The sequence below is a fragment of the Hemiscyllium ocellatum genome, chromosome 15, assembly GCF_020745735.1.
Source record: "Hemiscyllium ocellatum isolate sHemOce1 chromosome 15, sHemOce1.pat.X.cur, whole genome shotgun sequence".
NCBI classification, from domain to species: domain Eukaryota; kingdom Metazoa; phylum Chordata; class Chondrichthyes; order Orectolobiformes; family Hemiscylliidae; genus Hemiscyllium; species Hemiscyllium ocellatum.
Window position 1 is genome coordinate 49,962,927 of NC_083415.1, and position 19,316 is coordinate 49,982,242.

The 19,316-nt window shown below is 38.8% G+C and overlaps 1 protein-coding gene across 2 annotated transcripts in view; it reads left to right on the forward strand.

Moving 5' to 3' along the window:
- lama5 (laminin, alpha 5) overlaps positions 1–18,700 on the forward strand; it is a 299,172-nt gene extending 280,472 nt beyond the window's left edge. For both annotated transcript variants that reach the window (XM_060836449.1, XM_060836450.1), the window contains exons 69-80: positions 1,752–1,895; positions 3,849–3,979; positions 7,777–7,944; positions 8,767–8,899; positions 9,196–9,341; positions 11,873–12,062; positions 14,694–14,846; positions 15,196–15,355; positions 15,781–15,911; positions 17,239–17,332; positions 17,739–17,858; positions 18,307–18,700. In XM_060836449.1, the coding sequence (XP_060692432.1) occupies positions 1,752–1,895; positions 3,849–3,979; positions 7,777–7,944; positions 8,767–8,899; positions 9,196–9,341; positions 11,873–12,062; positions 14,694–14,846; positions 15,196–15,355; positions 15,781–15,911; positions 17,239–17,332; positions 17,739–17,858; positions 18,307–18,455 (1,719 nt within the window). In that variant the 3' untranslated portion in view covers positions 18,456–18,700. The remainder of the gene's footprint in view (positions 1–1,751; positions 1,896–3,848; positions 3,980–7,776; positions 7,945–8,766; positions 8,900–9,195; positions 9,342–11,872; positions 12,063–14,693; positions 14,847–15,195; positions 15,356–15,780; positions 15,912–17,238; positions 17,333–17,738; positions 17,859–18,306) is intronic.
- Positions 18,701–19,316: the final 616 nt, after the last annotated feature.

Sequence of the window (19,316 nt, forward strand, 5' to 3'; positions counted from 1 at the left end):
AATCATCATCAGCTGCTTCATTAATGGCCTGCTGTTCATGAGAAGGTCAGAGGTGGGATGTTTGATGATGATTGCACAATGATCAGCATAGTTCATGACACCTCAGATACTGAAAGAGTTCATGCTCATCTGCAGCAATACCAGGACAATAAACGATGGGTCGATTTGCCCCTCTGGTGTAAGCAAATGCTCATTTCTAACAAGAAAAAAATTTAAAAGTCCTTTGCTGTACCTCTCACTTTGATGTTCAATGGTATTGCCGTCACTGAATTCTCCACCAGCCAAACCCTTGGATTGCCATTGATCAGGCATTTAATTAGAATTCCCATATGTATACTGAAGCTACAAGAGTAGGTCCAAGGTTGCAAATGTTCTGGCAGGTAATGTGCAACCTTGCTCCCAAAAACCTGCTTACTACCTACATGGCGCGAGACAATCAGGAATATGAGGGAATGGAATACTCTCTATCTGCCTGACTGAAGTCACCTCTAACGAGGACAACAACCGAGATAAAATGGTCCACTTGGTCAACATTGCATATACTCCTTAAGTATTTGCCCCCTCCATCAGTAGCACTTTGTGACAGCAGTACATACATTCTACACTATGCTTCACAGTGACTCACCAAACCTTCCAAACACTTCCAATGTTTTTACCTCTGTTGCCCAGAAGGACAGATACATACCCACCTGTTGCCCTCAAATTGCACACCATCCTAACTTGCAACACTGCAATTGTTCCTTTACTGGCATTGGTCAAAATCTTGGAGCTCCTTTCCTTACAGCACTGTGAGGGTCTCCTACGCCACAAACAGTGCAGCAGTTGAAGAAGATGGCTCACTACTATCACCTTAAGAGTAGTTCAGGATAGGCAGTACATGCTGGCCTTGTCAGCAATGCCTGCATCCCAAGAATAAATAATAAAACAACCTGACTGGATGAAGAAAACAAGTGCTGTCAGTTTTTTTTTAGAATGTTTTCCTAAGTTTAAGAATAGATTAACTTTCATACCAAGTTACAAAGCCTCCATATTTTATCACCATTTCATTGAGCATATTTTGATGCTGCCTGGTCAGGTACATTTTTTTTCTAATATATGTGGTATTCAGCCTGGGAGTACCAGTGAATCCAGCTAATGGATGATCACTTCAAGTATCAAGTTCGAGTTCCTATTAAAGTACTGAATTATTTATTTTAAATTAGTTAATGCCATTGTTAATGAAGCACAGCAAGCAAATTTGATACAAGTGCATTAAAAAATGATACAACGTTGTTTAAACAATTTCAAGTGTAATGTTTCTTGGGAAAAGAAAAATATCACGCAATCAAAACATCAAGTTGAATTTAGGTTTATGAGCTTAATACACAATACTAGCTGTTAGGAAAAAGAAATGATGTTTATGTAATAATATATCATTGTGTGTTTAAATCTATTAATCCATATTGTTGATTTTTAAGGCTATCTTACAATTAGCTAAACTAAAGCCACCCAATTAAAACAAATCCTTGTAAGACTGACATGGAAGAGTTTTAGATACTATGTCCAACTTAAATAGTGCTTCTGTTTTATTGGGAGGAAAGGGAGATAAAAGCAGAAGTGCCACAAAAATTGTGGAAAGGCATTTATAATTATTGTACCTTGATATTTTCTTCCTTAGTCAAATATGTGCATCAACTGGATCTGTTGCTGATAGTTTTCCTGACAGTGGTTTAACATTACTGCCCTTTGACTTCAATTGTATTTCATTTCAGGTGTCACGTTCTGCAGACTTCAAAGGCCAGGGATATCTGAGCCTGACCCCTCAGAATGTCCCAATGCTTCGCAACAACTTCATTTCAGGATTTGGCTTCCAGACCCAACAGCGAAACGCCCTGATGTTTTACTACCCCTCCCCGGTAAATGTGAACTGCTAATGAGAAGTACTAAGATTAACAGTTTGTGTTGGTGGCACAAAGGGTGGAAGTGATCATAGAAAGGTGTAAAAAGTTGGAATCTTGAGGTCCCAATTTCTTGGAATTTGGGGCGGAGCAGGACTCCAACTTAACGACAAGACCAGTTGCTGAATCTGCACCCTGCCCCTCCACTAAATCCAGGGATAAATGAGGCATGGAATCAGCAAATTTAGATATTTTGGGCAAGCTGGAATTTAAATGTCAAGAATTTGGCTGTAACATACTAACATGCAAAGCACACTTGGTACTAGTGTTTCCGAGTTTTCATGCTTGATATTTGCCTGAAGCCCTGGTAATACATTTCCAAGTTCATAAGGAATTCAAAGCCCAAATATCTGTTGCCGACGTGTACGTTTTGTGTCTGAATTTGCAATGGTTTGGCTCAATTTTAGCAAAACAATGAATAACGTTTAGTGACACAAACAGAAATTGCTGGAGAAACTTATGTGTGGAGAGAAAGGACAATTAATGTTTCAGGTCCAGTGACCCTTCTTCAGAACTGAACTAAAGTTATCTCTGCTGCCCCTATACACATGCTGCCAGACCTACTCAATTTCTGTTTGTGTTTCAGATTTTCAGCATCCACAGTTTGTTGTTTTTTTTCATTTAAGTTTGGTCTGTTTATTGATGGTGCAGATGCAATGATGGTGCAGATTCATGTTCAGGAAGTATGGGCTTGATTTTGAGATTCAACTAGTCAGGCTATGTGACACGTCTAGGTTAGAATGACCTTAATGTGCCACCATGCATGGTTAAAATATATGAAAAGTTATATTTACACTCCAGTGTAAAACTATTTACACTCCGGTCCAGACACAAGATGGTTTAACAGATTGATTTGTTAGTGGAAGTGACAACGTATTTTTCCTTATGGACTATAAGCTGGAAAATGGAAATTGAACACTGCTCAAAATTTGGGAGAAGATTTGTAGCACGGGTGCTCATTGTTGTGGTTCTGTTCGCCGAGCTGGGAGTTTGTGTTGCAAACGTTTCGTCCCCTTTCTAGGTGACATCCTCAGTGCTTGGGAGCCTCCTGTGAAGCGCTTCTGTGATATTTCCTCCGGCATTTATAGTGGCTTGTCTCTGCCGCTTCCGGTTGTCAGTAGCAACTGACAACCGGAAGCGGCAGAGACAAGCCACTATAAATGCCGGAGGAAACATCACAGAAACGCTTCACAGGAGGCTCCCAAGCACTGAGGATGTCACCTAGAAAGGGGACAAAATGTTTGCAACACAAACTCCCAGCTCGGTGAACAGAACCACAACATTGAACACTGCTAAATTACAACAAAGTACCTTCGGAAATTTATTTTTCCTGTAATTTGGTCAAGTCCAGTTACGTGTTTCCTATTCATTCATGGGATGTAGGCATCACTGGTTGGGCCAGCAATTCTTGCCTATTCTTAGTTGCCTTTGAGAAGATGGTGGAGAGCTATTGCCTTAAATCACAGCAGTCCATCATTGTGTCACCTTAACTAAAATGAAAGGAACTGTGAGAAATAACTCTTCAGCTTACGGCCTGTCCGTATTATTACACCATAATATTCATGTCAAAGGTCTATTTTATCTGTCTCGTTCATGAATGAATATGTGTGAGAGAGATTTTAAAGAGATATAGTTCAAATTGTATAATAATAAATTAGTAATGCATTTTTGTTAGCAATTGTTAATGGATAAGTTTGATTATGATAAATAGTTATTTCCCTCTAAATTACATATTTCGTGACGAGCAGTCAGTTAGGCAAATTGTTAGTTTAATTAAATAGTTACACCTTGGTGATAGCTTCTGTAACAGTGGAGTTTGATTATTGGCACACTGTACTGCATTAGGTCATAACATGAACAACTATAATCAGCCTCCTAGTGAATTAACCATTTTTTTCTTTACTTTATTAGGAAGGAAACTGTCAAGTTTCTCTGAAGCAAGGATTAGTGACACTTAAGGCATTTAATACTGAAGTTAAAAGTCAAACTGAGTATACAGATGGGAGCCCACATTATGTCTCTTTTTCGATTACAAATGAACAGTAAGTTACTTGGCTTTCATGATTGTCAATACTTCTAAAGGTAACAGAAGCTAAGATAAATAAAAAGCAGAGGATTTCTAGAGATACATAGCTTTGTGAAAAGGAAATTCTAATGTATTGTTATTTATCCATAGCAATAATTGAAAATATCCCTTTGTCCAGAAAAATTCAAGTTTTGGGCAAGTGTTGTTGCTGGGAGGTTCTTTCTAAATATCCTTTCAGGTGAAATATTTCATCTTGAAGTTTCTTGTCTTATTGCTGCAGTTTTTGTACTATTTAAGATAGGGGCATTACTGCTTAAGAATGGATACCCGCTATTGGGTGTCACATCGTCAGATGGATAGGCAATCCCTCTGGTCTTCCCAGCTATATGTCTGAGTGCATACTGAGGTGATGTGTTACAAATCACTCAAAGTCTGAACTGCTGTGATGACCTACACTTTACATGCACGTTTCAGTTTGGATCTTTGGATTGTGATGCTGGAAGTTCCAAAGTTTCTTTCCAACATGTGGCTGACCAAGAAATTCTCTTGCTCATGCAGCGTGTCATTGGCATGTGTTGGAAGAATTTGTAGGTTGATAATCAGCCTGTTTTATAGAAGAAATAGGAACAGGAGGTAGGCAATTTAGTCCCTCAAGCTTGCCTGGGATGTCTCTCCTCTTTCATGCCAGCTTCTCATCGCCACCAACTCCTCAATATCTGAAAAAGTCCATCGACCTTCTCTTTAAAAACATGCCATTATCTAGTCTTCACTCCTGTCTAGGGTAGAGAATTCCAGACGGGCTACACTCTGGGTGAAAAACAACCTTCACAACATAATTTTCAATGAATGACCCCATATTTAAAAGCTATGTCCCTAGTTTGAGATCCCCCTCAAGTGAAAATATCTTCTCAAAATGTACCCTGTCAAGCCCCCTCAGAATTTTGTGTGTTTCTATAAGATCGTCCCTTATTCTTGTAAACTCTAATGACTAAAGATCAAAACTCGTTTGCTAATCTTGACAAGTCAAGAATATCTTGATGAATCAGTTTGAGTGAGTCTCATCTGAACTGCCTCCAGTGCCAGTGTCATCTTCCTTTCTTGAACAGAGGCATTCAGAGTTGTTTTTCAACTATCTGCTTTAAAACCTTTGGGTATAGCCTGTCGGATCTTAGTGAGTCATCTGCCTTTAGTCCATTAGACCAAGGCAAACTGCTATCTCACTATTGCCCGTTCTTAATTCAGAATTGCTTCCTCTGAAGGTCCTGAACTTATTGTAGTTACCATCTTTTTATATAACCATAGAATCTGTCACTTTTTTATATGCCTTGCCAACTTGCTTTCATAATCATTTTTATCTTTCCTAGCTTTTTTAGTTGACCCCTGCTGGTTCTTGAGATAAAAAAAATTACAGGCTGATCTTACAGAAGTTTATAAAATCATGAGGGGCATAGAATGCCAAGGTCTTTTTTCCAGGATAGAGGAGTCCAAAACTAGAGGGCAGAGGTTTAAGGTGAGAGGGGAAAAATTCAAAAGAGATCTAAAGGACAATTTTTTTCACACAGAGGGTGGTATATAGAATGAGCTGCCAGAGAAAGTGGTGGAGGCAGGGACAATTACAACATTTTAAAAGGCATTTGGAATAGTATATGAGCAGAAAGGATTTAGAGGGATATGGGTCAAATGCTGACACATGGGATTAGATTAATTTAGGATGTTTGGTCAGTGTGAATGAGTTAGATCAAAGCATCTGTTTCCATGCTGTACAGCTGTATGACTCGGGCCTGCCACTAGTTTTCACCACTTTATATGCCTTATATTTATTATTGAATGCTCTCCTTGATTGTTCTTGTCAACCGTGAATGTCAACCAGTCATTCATCCTTCTCACTGGGTCCTTCTTTTTAAATGGAATAAATGTTTGCTGAGCAGAATGAATTATTTGCTCATTCATTGAGTTTTTACCCTTAGTCTATTTTCATAGCCTGCTGTAGGCAAAGTCTTTTCCCTGGGGTGGGGGAGTCCAGAACTAGAGGGCATAAGTTTAGGGTGAGAGGGGAAAGATATAAAAGAGACCTACGGGGCAACTTTTTCACACAGAGAGTAGTAAGTGTATGGAATGAGCTGACAGAGGAAGTGGTGGAGGCTGATACAATTGCAACTTTTAAGAGGCATTTGGATGGGTATATGAATAGAGGAAGGGTTTGAAGGGATATGGGCCGGGTGCTGGCAGGTGGGACTAGATTGGGTTGGGATATCTGGTCAGCATGGCTGGGTTGGACCTAAGGATCTGTTTCTATCCTGTACATCTCTATGACTCTGTAATTGTTTTTACTGAAGTTGAGACACTGGTTTGGGACCTGGGATCCTTCTGTTGAATTTGAAATTCTATTATTTATGATTGTTCCCCACAGAGGATTCTTAACTACATATTAATCCTTCCTCGTTATACATTATTAGATCTAAAATAGTCTGTTCCTGGATATGTTATGCAAAGTACTGCTACAAGAAATGATCCCTGAAACACCTTCCTCTTTACCCATCCCCATTTGATTTGCCCTGTCAATATGCAGATTAAGGCAGAAGTGGGCACTGCAGATGCTGGAGTTTAGAGTCAAGATTAGAGTGGTGCTAGAAAAGGCACAGCCGGTCAGGCAGCATCCGAGGAGCAGGAAAATTTATGTTTCGGGCAAAAGCCCTTCGTGAGGGAGCCTGATGAGTACTTTTGCCCAAAATGTTGATTTTCCTGCTCCTCGGATGCTGCCTGACCTGCTGTGGTTTTCCAGCACCACTTCAAAATATGCAGATTAAGACAATTGTAGTCTCCTCCTTCACACCTCCATCATTACCCGGTTTACACTTTGTCCTGCAGTGAGGCAACTCTTTGGGAGTATTTGACAACTCCCATCTGTGACTTCTTTCCCTTGCTATTCTTTATTTTCACCCATACTGATACTGCATGATGATCCATTGAACTTGTCATTACCACTACCAGCACACTGATCAACTGCTTTATTAACAAAGCTACTTCATCTCCTTTTTGCCTCCTCTTTTCATATTTTGGATGCACCTTTCTTGGACAACCAGCAACGTCTGATTGAGAAGCAGAAACGCTATTCTCTTTGCGACTGTATTCGCATACAAATTTGTCCTTGTGCCATTGCCCCCTATAGCTTCAGGGTTGAGATTGCTAATTAGATAGTAAATTCAGTACACTTTTTGGTTCTGTAGGCCTGTACTAACTAAATTGAACTGACATTCCCATTTTGCAAAGTTTCTTTTCAGCTGGAATCAGCTCCATCCCAAAAGACTAACCATCAACAAAACCAGCAAGTTCTCTTTTTGCTTTATAGAGTTAATTGAAACAGTTGTTAGATCTTTTTGAAATTAGTATCATTGAGTCTGGATCTAAAGTATTTTAACATAGAGCCTTTAAAGGAGTGCACTGTTCTGATTTGATATAGAAATATGTTGGTACACATAACTAACATTCCATATCTTATTGCCACATATCAGATACATGAATAGGCCAGTTCCCTCCTTAGAGACTATAATAGCTGTTTCCTGTTAAACTTTCCTTTTAAGTCTCCCTTTAAGTGCCATCAGATACCAGAAAGTTAATCCTGGTCAGATTCAAAGCTAGATCACTAGGTGATTACAATCAGCAATTTGGGTTTAACCTTTTCTTGGTATGTTTCAGTGAAAGAACTACTATTGTACGTTTGACAACCTAAGAACATCCCCTGTCACTTTGCATTTGGTGAAATATTTCTCTGAAGTTGCAGTCAGGACTCAGCATTTTGCTTTCCTCTCTAAGGCTTAAAATGACCATTGATGATCACGAAAAGCAGGAATCAAAATTAGCGAAGAGAAAGCGACGCCAATCAGGAGAGATTGAGAAGGGGCAGATCTATTTTGGTGGTGTACCAGGGGCTGATCTCGGTGCCAACCTAACAGGTTGTATCAGCAATGTTTTCATTTATCGGTGAGTTATGAGAACCTACAAGATTCACAGAAACAGTGCTCCATTTATGAAGCTGTGTAATAAGACTCAGTTGATTTTTGCAATAAATAATTGGAATTTGGATGCAGAACTCAAATATTCTTCTGAAAATACTGAACTGTTGAATCTTACACTTACAAACTTTCATAAACCTGCTGTTCATATTGGTTACTCTGATAGAATACTTTTTGAAATACTGTCCTTGATTTGCTTAGATGTTTTGTGGGGTTGATTTTAAAACCATTCTAAGTTTTAAAGCTGCAGAGCTTAGACTGAGTGCTAAGTAATCTCACCACCTGAAGACAGTCTTTACTTAAATGTGACTCATTGAGTAGCAGATTTAAAACAGAGATGAGGACAAATTACTTCTCTCAAAGGATCGTGAATCTATGGAATACTCTAAGACAGAGTGTGATGGAAGCTGGGATATTGAGTAAATTTAAGGAGGTTTTTAATTAATGATTAAAGATTATAGGGAGCGGCAGAGAAATGGAGTTGAGGTTGAGATGAAATCAGCCATCAAAGAGCAAACTCAAGAGGCTGAATTGCCTATCATCATGATACGAACATTTCAATTTAGTTTTGGTGGAAGCCGATCAAAAGTAACTTTGATAAAGGGAATTGGGTAAATACCTGAAAGGAAACATTTTCAAGGATATATATAGTGTTTTCAAAAAGCCAGCACAGGTATTGTTGATCCAATGTTCTACTGTACTAATTATTCAATGTTTTCGCTGGAATTCTACAGTGCGTATGCAATAAATTAATGCTTTGAGTGCATTTCTCATTTATTTTCTCCTACAGCAAGGACTCAGATGAGCAATCAGTTGTAGATCTCCAGAAGCATAAGGTAATGGTTGGGGCAGAGTTAAACAGTTGCCCCAGTGAAAAGCCACCCCAGCAGATCCGATCGCACAAGAGGGAGAGATCCAGACAGGTAACTGAAATGAGTCAAACGCTTGCATGTCATTATCTCAGTCCATTAACTTACAAGCATTCCCAGGTGTAAGTTCTGAGGTCTGTGGGGTTAGATTATTTGAATGTTGTACCTCAAGGTTCAATGACGTTTAATTCAATTTCTTGCATGAGAGTTGTAACCAATAGCCCTTGGGGAAATGCATACATTTTGTTTATTTTTTCTTTATACATCGATTTAACAAATAATGTTTCTTTCTTATCTGTGAGCACCTAGTGTTTAATACCACAATTTTCCATCTGATTTGAACCTTGAAGGCAATAACCAAGCTTGAGAGTGAACAGCAACTTTCTGCAAGTTGCAAGTTGCCAAAGATGCCAGCAGCCAGTGATGCTCACTATTTCAGGGGCTCCCATCTCAGCCGTCTGGAGTATGACAACATCCCAGATTCATTTCACATGAGGTAAGGTCCTCCAGACGTCACTGTTCTTCTTATCAAGTGACTTTAGCCATTCGGTTGAAACTGTCACATTTCTTTTCATTTGTTTCTTTTTTGCATTATTTATGAGATATAGAATCACTTCTAAGATAGTAGAGTTCTGAGTTGGTGGATGAATTAATAGGATTTTTGAGTGAGTGCAAAGTAGAGAAAGAATGGGTGCTGGCCAATTGACATTCTTCTAGAGGAGCATTTGATCAAGTGTGGCATCAAGGAGGCATTGAGGTCAGTAGGAATGAGGCTGAACATTTTCCACTGGCTAGAGACAAACAAAGCACAAAGGTTGTTGGAAGCCACTCAAGTCAGGTCCAGGAAGTTGCAGGACTTCTTCATGGCAGTGCCTTAAGTCCAACCATCCTCACCTGCTTCATCAATGGCCTTCCCTGCATCATAATCTGGATGTTTGCTGATGATTGTACATTGTTCAGTCCTATTCTGATCTCCTCAGATACTAAAGGAGTCAATGCCCAGATGGAGTTCAAGTTAAGGTTGACAAGTGGTAGGGATAATTATGCCACCCAAGTGCCAGTCATGGCCATCTCCAACAGCAGATAATCTAGCAATCTCCTTTTGACATTTATAGGAACAGAACACTTAGGAGCAGGAATAGATCATTCAAAATGATCTGGTTATGGGCTCAACTTCACTCTGCTGTCTGCAACCCCTAACCCTCGACTTCCTCGTCAATCTAACTCAGCCTCCGCGACTTTCAAAGGAAAAGAATTCCACAGATTAACAATTCTACGGAGAGATAAGATTTCTCCTAATTTCTTTCATAAGAAGGAGATCTTTTATTGTTAAACTGACCCCTAGTTCTAGTAAGCTTCACAAGAAGAAACTTTTCACACCCCTCCCCCGATTCCACCATACCAAGTCCCCTTAGGGTTTTAAATTCTAATAAGGGCACTTTCCACTTCCGTAAATTGTAGTGTATATAGGCCTAAGATAAGATACGACCTTCATTCTAGGAATGAATTGATTGAACCTTGATTGAGCAGCTTTTAAAATCATTGTCTTTTTTCAAATGAGGAAACCAAATGTGTACACATAGATCAAGTGTGGTCTCAGCAAGGTTCTGTGCAACTACAATGAAACTTCCCTGCTCTTAATTTTCATCCCTCTTGCAATGAACACCAACATTCCATTGCCTTCCTGATTACTTGCTATAACTGCAGTATTAACTTCCTGATAATTCATGTGCTAGGACACCCAATCCATCTGTAACACGGTGTCTGTAACCTTTCTTCAGTCTAAAGTCTAAACTGCTTTTCTGTTTTTTTCCACCCAAGTGGCAGTTCAATGGTAATACCATCACTGAGTTCCCCCAACCTCTCAAAAATCCTGGGAAATACTATTGATCAGAAATGTAATTGAATCACCCACATATAGCAGCAAAAACAAGTCAAATGCTGGGAATTTTGAGTCCAATAACTCATCCAATGCCTGAAAGCCTGTTCACCATTCACACCAGGTGGGAGTTTGAATGAGTACTCCCTGCTTACTTGGATATAGCAATACACAAGCTCAACAGTTTCCAGAAAAAAAGCATTTCAATTTATTGGCACACCATCCCACAGATTCCCTATCTGCACTACAGGAATACAGTGGTAGTGTCTACCACCACTGGAAAAAGCACAACAGGTCAGGCAGCATTGAAAGACAGAGTCGATGTTTCGGCCAGGACCTGAAGAAATGTCATGTCTGAAACATCAACTCTTTTGCTCCTCAGATGCTGCCTGATCTGCTGTGCTTTGTCCAGTGCCACACTTTACCAACTCTGACTATTCAGCATCTGCAATCCTCGCTTTCTCCTAGTGTGTACCATTTTCAGGATACACTACAGTTTGTCACCATTGGTTCTTCAACAGCATCTTCCCAATTCACAATCTTTAGAACAAGTGTAAGAGATGCAGGGGAGCATTGCCATCTGTAACTTTCCTTCAAGGCACACATCATCCTGGCTTGGAAATGTATTGCTATTCTTTGGTCAACACCCTGGAGCTCATTCCATACACCACAAGGACTGTACACTGTGGGTGGCATGATGGCTCAGTGGTGAGCACTGCTGTTTCATAGTGCCAGCATTGAGTGACTATCTGTTTGGAGGTTGCACATTCTGCCAGTGCCTGTGTAGATTTCCAGTATATCCTCCAGTTTCCTCCCACAGTCCACAGATGTGCAGGCTAGGTGGATTAGCCATGGTAACAAGGATAGGGTCAGAAGCTGGATGTGGGTGAGATGCTGTATGGGGAGTGGGGGAAGCAGATTCACTAACACCTTGTTACTGAAAAAGTACTGAATCATGAGTCTTTTGAGTTGTGTAACTAATGAAGATGAAAGTAAACTTTGTATGAAAGCTTGAGCAATTCCTGACATAGAGTAATGGATATAGAAACATACCGTATTGTAACACAGGAGATCCTTTATTATAATTTTAATGTATATTTGTGGAAACCAGGGGACTTCAAGCTGTTTTCTTTATGTTGCTTCTCCAGGTCTAGATTTTCTTTGGACGTTCTCTGTAATTCATCCCATGGGATGCTTTTCTATGTATCCAATGAACTGGAAACTTCCTTCATGGCTCTCCTGGTTTCTAAAGGCCGTTTTGTCTTTCTCTTTGATATCAAAGGGAAAAGGTTGAGAATTCCAAGTAAGGAAAAGTGTACTGATGGAAAATGGCACACAGTAAGTAATGCAAACTTGGAGTGAAAGGCCTTGAAATGATTTCTAGTTTTCTATCCATTGCACATTTGAATGACCTCAGACTACAATTGCTTCAATGTTCCAATTAGATTTTATTTTTGATAAAGGAAGAAAGGCATACAAGAGCACAATAAGTACAGGATTGGACCATTGGTGATATGGGCAGCAGGCAGAAAAAAATAGATTGGAGCCCAAGCCCAAAGGTCTGCCTAATCCAGCCTTAAATGTATTCAATGAAGCATGCACAATCCTCTGTTGCAGAGAGTCCTAAAGATTCACATCCTTCCTGAGTGAAGAAATTTCTCCTTGTCTCAGTGCTAAAAGGTACTTTGAGGCCGTTTCCATTGGTTGGGGAATCTAAAAAAACAGGGAAACAATCTCTTGGCATCTGCCAAATCAAGCCACCTTCAGAATCCTGTATGCTTCAATGGGCTCAGCATTCATTCATCTAAACACCATAGAAAGGATCATAAACTTCATTACACTGTCACAAAACTATTATGTATTATGAATTAAGTTAAAGAAATTCTAAACAATCTTTCAGATGAGATTAAAAATATTTGGGAATATAAACTTGTTTACAGGATACCTGAGGGTATATATAACATGCTGTGTTAGGATATCATAGTCTTGTTTCAGGTCAAGTATTTTAAACTGATGCAGCACTTTGGTATATTGGTGATTAACAGCATGAGGCTCTAATCAAGAAAGGTTGTACCTTCATTGCAGTTTATCTTAAATGTTTAAGAAAAAAAATGTTGCAACTGACTGTGATTAGAAATTTCAATGACAAGCTATTTTATTTAAACACCTTCTTTTAGTGGAAACTACAGATCTTGTGTAAATTGTGAATGAAGTTTAAACATTGATAGTGAAATCATATCTACACAACTGTAGCGTAGTAAGATGCAAACACAGTCCATAGTTTCCAATTTGATAGGTATCATAACAGACAACTATCAGAAGACTAAGTTCCAGCCACTGAAATATCATGATGGCTGATAACCTTCAGGCCACACAAAGCTTCTCCAACAGTGGATGAAGCATGCATTTAAGTTCCTCATCAACAGAGATGGCTTTGTATTGGGGAATAACCTACAAAAGGAAGAAAGATAGCTTTGAAGAAAGAATGGTAGGGCAATTTACAATGTAAACGAATCTTAAGATGATTAGAGACCCAAATAAAATGCTTGGATTTGAGCTGCAATATTTGGCTTTTTTTTTTGACAGACTCATACATAAAGCAGTAATGCTTGAAGGACAACCCTGTCCTCATTTTAAAAGAGCTGAAGAGTTCTTCATGTCTGTACCAGGAACAGGAAATGAAAGTCTGAGACTCGTTATTTGACTTATAATCTTCATTCTGTGTATTTATTTCAGCTAAGAGCAGCCTTAAATGGCTTAGAAATTTGACTGTTTAGCAGCCATTTTGCAATCATTGTCACATACTTAGAAAAATGTTAAGACAGGAAGTGCATACACTTTGGAAGGTGGACATGTACTTCCAGCCACACCGGTTAAGGAACAGGGTCATCATGCAGTGCTGTCCATGCTCAGGAAGAACCAGACTGCAGCCAGCAAATATAGGGTACTTTTACCTAGAGGAAGCAAGCTTCTGCATACCCCACACTAAAGCTTCATGGTCACTTCAGGTAGCTAAAAACATGTGGCCAAACCTGTTTACATTGATGTTTCAGTGCACATTTACTTGAATCATAATCAGCTTTAAACAGAGGCTTACATGTCTGAATAAATGTATATACAAATTAGAAACAAGTCAGCCACTTGGTTCTCAAGCTTGCTCCACCACTCAGTAAGATAAGAACTGAACTGATTACTCCTCAATCCTGCCTAGTACTAATAACCTTTCACCTTGTTGCTTATGAGGATTCCACCTACCTCTGCCTTCATACTCTTTGTCTCTCAAAAGATGGTTGAGGCAGTGACACATGGTTCTCTATTAGAGTCAGAGATACAGACCCTTCATCCAACCCGTCTATGCCGACCAGATATCCCAACCTAATCTAGTCCCACCTGCCAGCACCTGGCCCATATCCCACCAAACCCTTCCTATTCATATATCCATCCAAATGGTTCTTAGATGTTGCAATTGCACCAGCCGCCACCACTTTCTGTGGCAGCTCATTCCATACACATATCACCCTCTGTGTGAAAACGTTGCCCTGTAGGTCTCTTTTACATCTTTCCCCTCTCACCCTAAACCTATGCCCTCTAGTTGTGGACTCCCTGACCCCAGGGAAAAGACTGTGCCTATTTACTCTATCGATGCACCTTATGATTTTGTGAACCTCTATAAGGTCACCCCTCAACCTCCAATGCTCCAGGGAAAACAGCCCCAGCCTGTTCAGCCCCTCTCTATAGCTCAAATCCTCCAACCCCGGCAACATCCTTGTAAATCTTTTCTGAACTCTTTCAAATTTCACATCATCTTTCCGATAGGAAGGAGACCAGAATTGCACGCAATATTCCAGCAGTGGCCTAACCCATGTCCTGTACAGCCGCAGCATGACTCCCAACTCCTGTACTCAATACATAGATTTGTTTTTCATTGCAACAGAATTTGGTCACAGTGATGAATTGTATAATTTCTAGGTATTTTTCAGTAGAGACAGAAATCAAGGGCAGTTGGTGATAGATGGTCTCCGAGTGCAAAGCAGCACAATTTTGGTCACAGCTTCGTTAGATGTCAGAGCTCCATTCTATGTGGGTGCAGTACCAAAAGGAAAAGCAAGGAGGATTGCTCAGGTAAATAAAATATTGTCTAACTCGATTGCAGATATATTTGTAATCCTTTGAGCATGATGCAGAAGATACAGACAGGCCAAAGGCTGGTGTGACTGGAAGCAAGTTTGAAATTGGAACAGGATAGTAGATCTCACCACATGATGTTCTTCTGTTTTGTATCTGATCCTTCTTAAACTTTGATGGACCAATAGATGAAAACACAGCTTTTTGTGTCACACCATGCCTCTATTATCTGATGATAACTTGCCTAATTGTTCCACCATCCCAAAATCCTTAAATAAACACAACGTACATGTGGTGATTAGTTTTGATCATTGATTAAAGTTGAAGCCTGTTTTTATTTCTACAGGGAATTCCTGCTGCCAAGTTCAGTGGTTGTATCCGAAAATTCCAACTAGATGGAAAGGTTATGGATCCTCCTTCACGTGCTTATGATGTGGCACCATGTTTTGAGCGAAATTTGGAAACAGGAACATTTTTCTCAGTTGCGGATGGCTATTTAATTATAGGTAGTTAAAAACCTAATTTGTGTCTCAAGTGGCTGGCTAATATGAAGTAATGATTTTGTTTTAACAAACTAAAATGATCCAGTCTTCTATTTGAATTACTGTTTCATTTTGTCATCTTGCTTTGATTAACCATTGCTTCAGTTCTCCTTATCTGAATTCTCACTCTTCTCTGTCTATTTTCTGCCATTCAGGGTTGTAAAGTCTTTTATATCATGCTGAATTCACAATTATTCACATCTGATGGACAGTATCAGTTATAACAACTGAGTTAATGTGTGTTTTGCCCTCTGACTATATCTTAATTCTTCTGAAGAGCTTATGACATGTTCCAGCAAGATTCACTAATTGGGAGGGGGAACCAATCTTCCATATGTAATGATACATACTTTCTGTCCTAATTGTCTGCTGACATTATTTTATTTCAGACGAGTCTTTTATTGTTGGTAAAGATTATGAGCTGATGCTTGAAGTACGGCCTAGGAGTTTGTCAGGTGTACTTTGCCATGTTGGGAGAAAACGAAGCCTTTACTTAAGTTTGTATATTGAAAATGGAAAGGTAACTTTTTTTTTCTTTCATTTTGAGGCTGGGAGTAATTCTTTAAACAAAAGTTCACTGTTCAGAACAACCCAAGCACATCAACAAAATTTAAAGCACAGGTGCAGACGATGAAGTTTTACTTGGCTCAATTATGGTACTCCAGGAAGAGCAAATCTGGAAATGTAACCCATCATACTGAAATAAAATGAAATTGCTTTCGTGAACAGTGAATTGCCAAATTATCTCACATCATCACACCATAGACCTTAAATAACTTGATGCAATATTCTAACAATTGTATTAATGATACTTGTGACACACTTGCTTTAATATCAGTCAGTACTCAAAAGTTCACTATTGGCACCCATTTTTATTGATTTATGAAAAATGTTCATACTTACTTTTGATACTTGCAAAGGCACAGTCTGCTAAGGGTTCAGAATATTTTACACAGAATTGAAAGTGAGGAGAAACCACTACCAAGATTTTATAGATCCTTTGAAAATCATAAAATGGTTACAACAGAGCATTCAGCCATCGTGTTTGTACTTGTTTTATGAAAGTCTGATTCCTACCCTTATCACACTGGTTCTTTTCCAATTACATGCTGTTTCTTTAAAAGATTGATTTAATCTGCCTCCACAACACACTTAAGCAATGCCCTCCAGATCCTAACCACAAGCTACAAGAAAACTTTTATGTCACCTTTGGTTCTTTTGCCATTCACCTTCAGTTTACGTTCATGTCCCTTGTGTCATTGGGAACAGTTTTCAACATTTACTCTGTCAAGACCCTTTATATAGTTTGGAAAATCTCTATCAAAATTCCCTTCAAATTTCTCTTCTATAAAGAGAACATTCCAGCTTCTCCTATCTCGCCACAAAACCTAAATCCCTCATCCCATTCTCATTAATAATTTTGCATCCTCTCGGATGATTACATCCTTCTTCAACTAAGCATCTTCAAACACCATTTGAATGAAGTTTACATGAAGCTAGGAAGAATTTAGTAAGTGAACTAACAAAATGTCTTAAGATGTTTTTGAAGAATGTGAAAGATGTAGCATTATCATGACCAATATCTTCCTAAACCAGGACCTGAATGGAATAGAGAGGGTGAGAGGCTTTCTGCAGGAATTTACTATAGCTAATTCTGGCAAACATGGGCTTTTCAGGCACTGTCCTGCTTCTGTCTGTTACCCAGAGTTTAACTCTGTTCATTTAAGGATTAAAAGTTGCACAATCGAAGACTAAGCTTCTCTTTGTGATCAAGTGTTGTGCTGAATGAAGTGTATGTTATGTGCTGGATTTCTATTGTTCTACAGTGACTTTGTATTTTTTTTAAGGTTATAGTGCAGTTAAATAATGGAGCTGGGGAATTCTCTGTGTCAGTCACTCCACAACAGTCTCTCTGTGATGGACAGTGGCATCATATTGCAGGTAAGCATTAAGTGCAAATGTAAGCACAAGCCGGTCATCAGATGGGCAGGGAGTATTACATGCTGATGGAGTCAGTCCAATGCTGAGACTGTTCCATTCTATCTAATTTCTGTAGGATGACAACCTTCATACTGGGCCCCAAATACATTGTCAGAACATTTCCTGAGGTTTGTAGAGTGGTGGGAAGATGGACCACTTATGCCCCTTTGCTGTTGGGGATTATGTATTTATTTATGCTTCCTTCTGCCTCACTTGCAAACTTTTGAGTTATGTTTCTCCTAACTGCTAGTTGTGGGTTGGATCAGAGATGTAGTAATAGTTTGCCAACCGACTCTATACTGTGAATATATTTTAATGTATCTAAGGGTGTATTTGTATTAATCAGATGTTTCCTTTCTATAAATAGTTATTAAAAGGAAGAATGTGATACAACTTGATGTGGACACTGACAGTAAGCACACAGTAGGGCCATTACACAGTCCTCGTACCAATTCCAAAGAAATACTGTATCTGGGAGGTGTACCAGGTGAGTTCTATTACATGTATTAGATGGAACAATCACAATTTTTATTTACAGTTGCATGGCTTAGTAGTGGAATATATACGAAGAATTCCCTGAAGCCAATTTGCTACCTTACTAAATATAATTGTTTCAAAGCTTTGATATCTCATTCCCTGAGAATTGTACTAGAAGATATTTATGTAACTCATGTGAAGGCCAGATGCAGCTCAGTTGCAATAGTGGTGAAATAGCCCAGTACTTACCTTTGTAGACCTTGATTGAAAGTATCTAAAGCAGAGTATACACACAGTGCATAACTTCATTATATTCCTTTTGCCTGTTCCAGGCTAAACTGATTAAATATAGTTAAGGCAGATATAACCCAAGGTCAGGTTAACAGTAAACAATATAAAGAAAGATTTTTGAAACACTTACACCTGTACTTAAAATGTCTTATTCTCTTGTATTCCAGAGACAGTGCAAATGTCAATGTTGTCTTCGATACGTTACTCATTTGTTGGCTGTGTAAAGAACGTATTAATTAACCAAAAGCCTGTACAGTTGAATCGACCAGGATCCATCTATGGTGGTGTTAGCACCAGTGGTTGTCCACTATTGTAAATAGAGAAAAAAAAAAGTCAAAGAACACTTTACCAGGGCTGTTTATTTCTGATCCACTTATGCACTTAAATATTTGTACTGTATTTCAGAATCTTGCTGTGGATTTTTATAAATTTAAGCTATTTTAATGGACTTTTTATTTGGTATTTTGGGAGGAAAAATTTATCCTGTGACACTGGTTTTACATTATCTTGTAATTAAGATCCCTAATTCATATTTGTAGCACTGATTGTGCAAAACACTGGTACAAGATTTGAATGAAAATAAAACTTGTATTGATTCTTACATGTTTCTTCTCCATTGATCCAGTGTAGTGTTAATTGTAACTAACAAATTTCCAGGGGCTTCATGCTTGACCAAGTGGAAACTTTTAAAAAGCAGCAGCTGAATGACTATTTAGAAAGTGTTTTTTCTTTGGAAGCACTAGCTAAAATTACAGGTTTAATCACATTAATTAGTGCTTTAAAGCACTGGTACTCCAAACACAACTTCAACACGTTTGCTGCATTTGCTAAGTTAATATAGTATTTTCACTAATTAACTCCTGAAAGCAATTATTGAAATTTGTGACAGTGACAGGACACCTGATAAAACAAAAATTAATATACCAGCATAATGGTGAACTGCTGTTGAGATGCACATCTTTTTTATTAAGGAAAATTCAAACCAAGTTAAAAGCAAAATTGGGGAGGTGTTGTGCGCTAAAAATTGAATTTGAGAACAACGGTTAGGGTATTATTTGTAAGGTGATAGAACCCCCTAAGTAATTGAGAAAGAGGGAGAATGTAGGTTGTTAGTATGGAGTTCTGAATAAACAGCAGGCACAGACACACAAGCTGTCTTAAGAATTACCACCCAGAA